At 42.4% G+C, this 9,823-nt stretch overlaps 1 protein-coding gene across 1 annotated transcript; it reads right to left on the bottom strand.

The window, feature by feature from the left end:
- Positions 1-5,303: 5,303 nt before the first annotated feature.
- LOC103089555 (olfactory receptor 52M1-like) lies at positions 5,304-8,199 on the bottom strand. The gene is given in 7 exon segments (XM_082931278.1): positions 5,304-5,786; positions 5,788-5,885; positions 5,888-5,926; positions 5,929-6,207; positions 6,210-6,236; positions 7,564-7,618; positions 8,074-8,199. Coding segments are annotated over 7 exon segments (1,107 nt in total).
- Between the last annotated feature and the right edge of the window lie 1,624 nt (positions 8,200-9,823).

Below are 9,823 nucleotides of genomic sequence, written 5' to 3'. Positions count from 1 at the left end.
ATATATATATGTTAGCTCCCAAAATCCATCTCCTCAATTTGGGATGATTCGTTGTCTCTTCAGGTATTCCACAGATGCAGGGTACATCAAGTTGATTGTGGAGATTTAATCCACTGCTCCTAAGGCTGCTGGGAGAGATTTCTCTTTCTATTCTTTGTTCGCACAGCTCCTGGGGTTCAGCTTTGGATTTGGCCTCGCCTCTTCATGTAGGCCCTCTGAGGACATCTGTTCTTCTCTCAGACAGGACAGGTTAAAGTAGCAGCTGATGCAGGGGCTGTGGCTCACTCAGGCCGGGGGGATGGACGGGTACGGATGGGGCGAGCCTGCGGCGGCAGCAGCCAGCATGACGTTGCACCAGCCTGAGGCACGCTGTGCGTTCTCTTGGGGAAGTTGTCCCTGGGTCACGAGACCCTGGCAGTGGTGGGCTGCACAGGCTCCCGGGAGGGGAGGTGGGGAGAGTGACCTGTGCTGTCACACAGTCTTCTTTGTGGCATCATCCACAGCCTTAGCGTCCCATGCCCATCTCTAGTGTCCGTGCTGATATCCGCGGCTCGCCCCCCTCTCTGGAGCTCCTTTAAGCGGCTCTCTTAATCCCCTCTCCTCGCGCACAAGGAAACAAAGAGGCAAGAAAAAGTCTCTTGCCTCTTTGGCAGCTCCAGACCTTTATCCGGACTCCCTCCCAGCTAGCTGTGGCGCACTAGGCCCCTTCAGGCTGTGTTCATGCAGCCACTCCCCCTGACTGCTTTTTAATAACCCTCAGCGTCACTAGCCTTCTGCGGGGCATCAGTACCAGTTAGAAAAAAATACAACCTCCACTTTTTTGCAGGTTTCCCACCCCCCCACCACCTATGTTTCCAGATGCTTGTATCATCACATGTGCAACAGTGTTTCCTTCTTCTGGGATGTTTTCTTAGTTCACCACCAGTGGAATCTTTAGCACTTGAACCACTATCTTGCACAAGAGAGTAGTTCTGCCCTGTCTACTAACTAGGACGACATCTTTACATCTATCAGACAGCTAATGAGCCAGTCCCAAGTCTCCATCTTACCTTCTGCTTGCTCTGACTACTCCTGGTCCTCAAAGTAGCAGACCACAAGATGGGATTACTCGTGTAAGATGCAGTAGAGGTTATGCCTATGAGAGAGAATGCAGAGGGAGCCAAAGGATACTGAGTGAGCCATTGGATCACAATGTCCATCTCTCCTCTATAGGGATTGAGGGAAGGAGAAGGAAGGAATACCTTAGATTTTAATGTATTTCTAAAAGCTTCAGAAAGACCAATGAGTCCACGAGCCATAGTTGCCTGTCAGAAGTGTTTTGTCTCACAGGAATGGGTCTTATTTGTCCCTATCAAAGCCAGTCATTGGCTTGGGGTTTCTTGTGAGAAGTGTGGCCTCAGCAGAATGTAGTGATGGATTTTAGATGACATCAGCTGAGCCTCAGTCAACCACATTCTCTGATGTAGGTGATCTGTGAGGCATGTTTCAAGGTTTCTACAACAACCTCTGTGGCTTCTTGTATGATATGTAAACTCGTGAGCCTTTTTCTGGTTAGGTAGCCAACTTAGCGACTCAGCTGCATCCAGATTTCACAATATTTGTGTTAAAATACATAAGACATGAGAACTGAGGGACTATGGTATTCCATAGCCAATGTGACAGACTGTATACTCTTCAGAGAATAAAGGGAAATTAATTCATGTACTAGGATGAATTCAAAAGGAAGAATGCCATAATTGGGTCCAAGTTTGTCTAACTCCCTTGAGTATATTCTCCCTCAGAAAATCTGTGTTCTGCACTGAAGGAGAATGTTTCCAATTTTTCTCCTGAGGTTAATTTGGTGGTTTGATGATATGTTAAAACATATCATAAAACTTGTTAAAACAAGTCTTAGAGGTAGTTCTGAGTCCTGGGCCTTTGCCCTTTCTCTCTTGTTCTGCACAGAATTGTTTCTGAGAGCCAGTGGCACTATATACTTGGCACTAACTCTAAACCTTTTCTGCTGGTCCCCAACCATGGTCAGGATGAGTAAACTAGAGGACTTATGATTGCTTCTCCATTTATAGGAAGACCATTTGACTCTTCCAAACTTAGACATAAGGTTCAGGAACAATAAATACCATGATGGAGTGATGGGATGGATTTTAGAGATGTTAGAGCTGACATGAATATACTTGGAACCTAAATGATCTCATTCTAGATATCCCGGTAGATAGCTAACATTAACTTCAATTAATTATTCCAATTAAAAAATTGAAATTATTCCAACTAATTGGAATAGTCAAAGCAAAACTGTAAGTCAGGTTTTCTGATTATTACAAAGTGATCTTTCTTTTGCACTTGACTACTTCCCTTTATATCATGCCCAGTGATAGTTTGTACACCTGAGGCTTAGTATATTCAACGTCTTCCTGTGTGTTTAGTTTATGGAGTTGTGGAGTTTGTCATTGAACTTGGATAGAATCCAGCTCTACCCTTTGTCATCCCTCTGAGAAGAGAACGCTGACAGGAGACTGATTTGGTGATCTGTGCACTCCTGGTTCTGGGAATAATGGTAACAGCTAACATCTGTCATGTTGGGAATGTTAAATGCACAGTAATCCTACCTTGCAAGATGGTTTGCAGCTCCTTCCCAGCTGAGGTAAAGGAGGATCAGAAAGGTTAAAAGCCTTAACATTAGAAACAGATGTCTTACTTCCTGATTTTTTTACTTCTCAAAACTCCCCAAGGTTACTCAGTTTATATCATTTCTGGGAACATCAGTTTCCTCACCTACAAAGTAAGGATAGTAATTCCTGCCCTTACAGTATGGTTGTAAGAATTACATTAGTGATTTTTCAATTAATAGCAGCTAAGTGCTATATATTATCCATTTTCTAGGTGTTGAGCTACTATTTAATCTGGAGGGTAAAGTCAATGTTCTTAGAAATGTTAGCACTCTTCCCTTTATTTTGTGATCCATCTAAAAAACAGCACATTATGATCAGGGATCCTACAGATGGATCAGAGTTAATGAGAATTTCTGTGGGAAAGGCAAGGTTTTCCTTTCCATGGAGCCCTCACATGCTTCAGGCCACTTGTTGGGAGCAACTTACAGGGAAAAAATGAAGGCAGTGCTGACATGGTCTTCTTGACTCACTGCCCTGCATTGAGCTGATTTTTCTTTCCTAGGCCGTTCTTTCATGAGTGGTATTCCTCATACCTCTTACATCTCCAAGTGTCTTTTTCTAGAACACTTCATGTTTTATAAATGCAAGCAGTTTTAGCAGCACCTCAATTGTTCAAGTCTTAAATTAGAAAATACTTTTGTTGAAATTAGAACACTCCCTAGCACCATACACGAAAATAAATTCAAAATGGATTAAAGACCTAAATGTAAGACTGGACACTATAAAACTCGTAGAGGAAAACATAGGAAGAACACTCTTTGACATAAATCATAGCAAGATCTTTTTGACCCACCTCCTAGAGTAATGGAAATACATAAATAAATAAACAAATGGGAACTAATGAAACTTAAAAGCTTTTGCACAGCAAAGGAAACTGTAAACAAGATGAGAACACAACCCTCAGAATGGGAGAAAATATTTGCAAATGAACCAACGGACAAAGGATTAATCTCTAGAATATATAAACAGCTCATGCAGCTCAATATTAAGAAAACAAACAACCCAATTCCAAAATGGGCAGAAGACCTAAATAGACATTTCTCCAAAGAAGACATACAGATGGCCAACAAACACATGAAAAGATGCTCAACATCACTAAGTATTAGAGAAATGCAAATCAAAACTACAATGAGGTATAAACTCACACTTGTTAGAATGGGCATCATCAGAAAATCTACAAACAAATGCTGGAGAGGGTGTGGAGAAAAGGGGACCCTCTTGCACTGTTGGTGGGAATGTAAACTGATACAGCCACTATAGAGAACAGTATGGAGGTTCCTTAAAAAACTAAAAGTAGAATTACCATAAGACCCAGCAACCCCACTATTGGGCATATACCCAAGAAAACCAAAGTTCAAAAAGACACATGCACCCCAATGTTCATTGCAGCATTATTTACAATAGCCAGGACATGGAAGTAACCTAAATACCCATCGAGATACGAATGGATAAAGAAGATGTGGTACATATATACAATGGAATATTACTCAGCCATAAAGAGGAACGAATTTGTGTCATTTGTAGAGATGTGGGTGGACCTAGAGACTGTCATACAGAGCGAATTAGGTCAGAAAGAGAAAAACAAATATTGTATATTAACGCATATATGTGGAATCTAGAAAAATGGTACAGATGAACCAGTTTTCAAGGCAGAAAATAGAGACTCAGATGTAGAGAACAACTGTATGGACACCAAGGGGGAAAAGCAGAGTTGGGGGGAGTGGTGGTGGGATGAATTGGGAGATTGGGATTGACATATATACACTAATATGTATAAAATAGATAACTAATAAGAACCTGCTGTATAAAAAAATAAAATTCAGAGAAAAAAAAGAAAATGCTTTTATTGCAGCCAAGGCCACTTTGATGAAATGACCCAGTTTTTTAGGATTTACATATTAAAGTACACACAGAAAACAGTAAGTAATATTATATAACACCACAAAATATTATAAACTCTAAACGACATTTGATCTAGGGAGTTCAAACTCTTTATATAGTTCATAAAGCAAGAGTATTCTGATGTGAACAAAATGTGAACAATACAATGTACCTCATAAAATATCTGGGCATTTGTAAGAATGATATAAGTGCTGAATAAACACTAACTGCTACTTGTGTTACTGATGTTGTCATTGTTTTGCCTTCTCTGTAGCTTAAATATGCTTTAGTAACTAAAAAAAATCTACCCTTAGAATTTAGAGTTATGCAATCTTTTTTAAAATTTATTTTATTGAAGTATACTTGATTTGCAATGTTATGTTAATTTCTGCTGTACAGAAAAGTGATTCAGCTCTACATATATATACATTCTTTTTCATATCATTTTCCATTATGATTTATCACAGGATATTGAATATAGTTCCCTGTGCTATACAGTAGGACCTTGTTGTTTACCTACTCTATATATGAGTTTGCATCTGCTAATCCCAAACTCCCACTCTGTCCCTCTCCCACCCTCTCTCCCTTGGCAACCACAAGTCTGTACATCCTTTTCTAGCATTACTTTGGAATTACAAAACCCAGAGAACAAAGGGCCTAACATCTCAGACTGCTTGAAGTTCCCAAATGGGAAGCTGCCCACAATATTTAAGTACTTTCTCCATGAGCTTATTTGAAAGAAGGAGGTATCAGTCATCTGACCTTAGTTTCTATCTTCAGGATTTGGAGAAGTCGTTCTCAGACCTGCTTGGTGGAAACAGCATAGACAGTGGGATTGAGGATTGGAGGAATGAGGAGGTAGAAGGTGGCCAGCAAGGTGTGGATTGGAGGAGGCACCTGGTGACCAAATCGGCGAATGAGGGAAGAAACAGCAGTGGGAACATGGAAGATCAGGATAGCACAGATGTGAGAACCATACATCCCCAGGGTTTTAAGCCTGGCCTCCAGAGTAGCCAGCCCCATCACAGCCCTGAAAATCATCACATAGGAGGCAGCAATGGCCACTGGGTCCAGGATCAAGACCAGAAAGCCAATGCTCAGCCCATAGATATTGTTGACCCTGCTGTCACAACATGCCAAGGTGACCACAGCCATGTGTTCACAGAAGTGGGAGATGACACAGGCTTTGTAAAGGGGTGTGCACAGGCGGATCATCAGAGGCAGATGTCCAATGTAGGAGTACACCCCAGAAGAGGGCAGTGGCCAAATGTCCCACCATAGTATGAGTGAGCACTGTGGTATGACAGAGTGGGTCACAGATGGCTACATAGCGGCAAAAACCACGGCAAGGAAGATGCCTGACTTCACTGTGACAACATTCGAGCCAAGCAGGCATTCAAGCCAATGTCACCAGCACCAAACCAGAAGATCCATAGCAGTTTGGGCATAGTGGAAGTGGACAGAACCAGGTCAATGATAGCCAACATGCACAGGAAGAAGTACATGGGCTGGTCCAGGCTACGCTCCACCCTTACCACAGCCAGAATAGTGACATTCCCCACCATGGCCACCAGATACATGTAGCCAGAGGGGATGGAGAGCCAGATGTGCAGGGACTCCAGTCCTGGAATGCCAGTGAGCTGGAAGGAGCTGGGTGCGAGCAGACATTATGAAAAGTGAGCGTGGCTAGTTATAAACGACCCTTCTTACTTGTGCCCCAAAATTCGGTAGAACTCTTTTTCCAGAGATAAAATACAAGAATATTCTTAGGTCCCATAATAATGAATAAGATCATTGACTAGATAAGATTCTATAAACTTCCTTTGAAGTTACAGTATAATGTCACAGCATGCTATTACTGTGTTATGTCCACAAGTTTACCAAGCACAAGCCAAAATACATATTTGAGTGAAATGTATGAGTATCTTTATGCAATATGTCTTTCAAGGGGTAATGTTCTTGCATCAGTGAAAATAACCTAAGGCGGACAGGTAACTATTTAGTAATTTAACGCTGTAGGTTATCTCTGAGGTATTTCTCAGGATTGTATTAGCAGGATTCAGAGTGAGGGCTCCTTGATAAGACATGCATTGATGATGAAAGATACAGTGACAGACCCCTGGGACTATCTAGACTCTATGGTAAGTCAAAGCTTAATCTTGCGGCCAGCATTAGCTATTGGATGAGCTGAGATGCTTAATCTGCCAACCAAAATCAAGGTGGATGTGGGCAGGTGAAGAAGACTTTCCAGAGGGTGGAACAAAATAATTTCCGAGAGGTGAGAGCTATGACTGGAGCTCAATTTGTGTGTCTGCCCAAAGGTAGATCCCTGCAAGGGCTTTCTGCCTTCTTGGAGACTGAATGAGGATAAGATTCCAGAAGCAGAGAGGGTTCTCCCTGGGAAGGAAAAAGATAACATTCAGTGCAGAATAGCAAGAAACCTAGATGAATATTGGGCCAAAGAAATACCTTTACTCAGAGTCCAGAGCAATTGGCTAAAGGGGAGATGAATATTTAGAAAGAAGACATGGAAATAGTTTTGTATTTATTTTAGGGTCTAAAGGATCATAACAGAATGTGTTCCTGCGTATACCAGAGGATTGCCAAGGGAAGAAGCATGTAAGAAGCTTTGTCTTCTACATCTTGAGCCTGTTGGGTTGAATATAGCAGAGCAGTCAATAGTCTGGGCTTTGGAATTTTCCAGATCTGATTTCAGATCTTGGCAGTAGAAACTTGAAGCAAATTACTTTATCCCATTAGTTAAATACAATAGACCTTATTCTACAACAAAATTAAGTAGTGTGTCCTAGAGAAGTCATGAGGATTGAATGAGAAGGCAGTGTCTGAGGCACAGTAACCCTAAGCTTTAGCTCTTCAGACAGTTGAGACTAATGTGTAAAACCAAAGATACATTCAGTAAACTTTGAGGAATGTTGGAATGTCTCTCTCCAAGTAGCCATGGTGCCAGGAGGATGAGAACTTGTGTAAGTTGGTTGTAGTGACTTTATCCCACAGAATTCCTCTGCTTGAGCTGGGTTTTCACTCCATCTCAAGGTTCTCATAGATGACTGTAAATGAGAATAGAGAAAGTGTTGGCAGAAGCAGGAAAAAGGGAAGGTGAAAAGGCTGAGTTAATGGGGCTGGGAAGGAAAGAGTGCACAGAAACCATCCTGTGATTGAGGTGAGGAGGTGGGGTGAGGCAAGGGGCTAGGCTGGGGGGAACCTGTCTTTGTTTCTTACCCTTTGTGCTGCTTATTCTCCATCTGTACCTCCAGATCCCTGTTCTATGTCCCAAGAAGCTGACATTTATGGGCTACTGATTTTTTTTACCTCTGATTTCTAGGTGGGCTCAGCCAATGAGAGGCAGGAGATAAGGGGGTGAGACTAGACATCAAGAACTTATTCCCCGGTCCCTTACTGCCAGGTGCCTCTGGCAGTGCTGTGATTTTCTACCAAAGACCACAGCTTCTGAAAAGTGACCCCCTCCCTGCACTTGTGTTCTGGCAACTGCGTCTTGCCTTACCTGGTAGGCCTGAGTTAGGTGATGCTGCTCCCTGGGGTTAGTCCTGGGCCTCCACCATCCCTTGTCAGTTTCCTTAACCCTTCCCAGGCCTCTGTAGATGGTCTCTTCAGTTGCCCCCTTGACCATGCCACTTCTTCTTTGGATATATCAGACCCGATCCCAATAGTGTACAGTCTTCACCAGTATCATCTCTTGAAAACCTGCCTGTTTTCTCACTGGGACACATTGGAAAGTGGACAACTTCAAAGAACTAGTTCCAAAGGCAAAAGAGTTCTAATCTCATTGTGGTCAAATGCTAAATGATCTTTACCACGATTTTTAGATTTACAATAAAAGGGCACTTGTCTACTTCCCTCCTACCTCCTAATTTACTGGCTCTCATAACTTGATGTTTTACCAAGCAAAGTGTAATCATGTGAAGAAATCTAGTTTCCCTCCAGAAAAAAGAGAGTCCTTAAATGGAAAAATCAGTGAGACTTGCCAAATGAATTTGTCTTCTGTTCTGATGCTTGTCTCCCTTACTGTGGTTACCTTCCTCCTATGTTAGTGGGGAAGCTGTTTGACTGTCTATCTTCCCTTCTGAAGTTATTTGAGTCCCATCACTACTGAGCCATACCCTCGGGCAGTGGTTCCCTTCTAGGTTTGAGCAGAGAAGACACATTGTAGGATGATCTCACAGACCGAATTACGTAAGAGGCTAAATCTATATCCAGTGAATTATGAGCATAAGAAATGTTTTCTCTCGAAAGTAGGCAGACCTCTACTACATCTCAGACCTTGTTAGATCCAAGCCAAATATCCTCAGTCCTGTGAACTGGCCTCAAGCTCTGGAGAAGGTGGATTTGATTTTTATCTCTTTCCTTCCTCATACCTGACAACACACAAAGCTGCTTTCCTGATGGATGTTCCATCTACATTTCATCTCTTCCTCTTCCTATCCACCTCCAGGAACGTATCATGAAACTGAAAATGGTACCTATGACTGGAGGGATGCACTTCAGCTCCTGGATGGAGATGGATGAGCCTTGGGGTTAGCTTTACTGACTTTTATCCTTTTCCCTAATATCATAACACTCCTTAACTTATGCCTTCCTAGTCTGAATGGCAGCCCTTACTCCTTAAACACAGTAGAAGGAGGCTACGGCAGCTCCTGTTCAGTGGGGCTGTGAGTATATGCGATCAGAGCAGGACAGCTCCCACCTGAGCTATATCCAAATATATTTGAGAATACAAACCACAATTCTTAGCATTTTCACCCTGCTCACTACCTTTCTACATGGCTGAATTTTTCTTTTTCCCAAATGTGTCATGATCTTTTGCCTCTGATAATTACCGATGTTCTTTCCTGGTGTTGGAATAGCCTACTCATCTTCCTCTCCTGGCTAGTCCTTATACATTGCCACAGCTTAGGTATCAACCTAAAGAGGCCTGTCTTTGTACTGCACACACACAGTACTCTGGTTTGTTTGTTTACCTGCCTGTTTCCCTGAACAGAATATAAGTTTCATGAGAGTACGGAGCATGTTTATCTCATTCTCTGTTGTAATACTTATGCTAGCACAGGGCCTGGCAGTTGAAGAAGAATCAAATATATCGTGCCTTTTTAAAGCACCTGGAGGTATTCTGGAGGTTCCTGTATTGGCATTAGTGAACTAGAGGGCCTCTTCAGCCTCCTTGTGTATGGCTCTGTGTGGACTCCACCCTCTCTGTCTCCTTGCAAGAGAATTCCTTCCCTCTGGGTCTTAGAAAT

Source organism: Lipotes vexillifer, unplaced genomic scaffold (assembly GCF_000442215.2).
Source record: "Lipotes vexillifer unplaced genomic scaffold, Lipotes_vexillifer_v1.1 scaffold557, whole genome shotgun sequence".
Taxonomy (NCBI): domain Eukaryota; kingdom Metazoa; phylum Chordata; class Mammalia; order Artiodactyla; family Lipotidae; genus Lipotes; species Lipotes vexillifer.
This window is presented reverse-complemented; position numbering and strand designations above follow the sequence as displayed.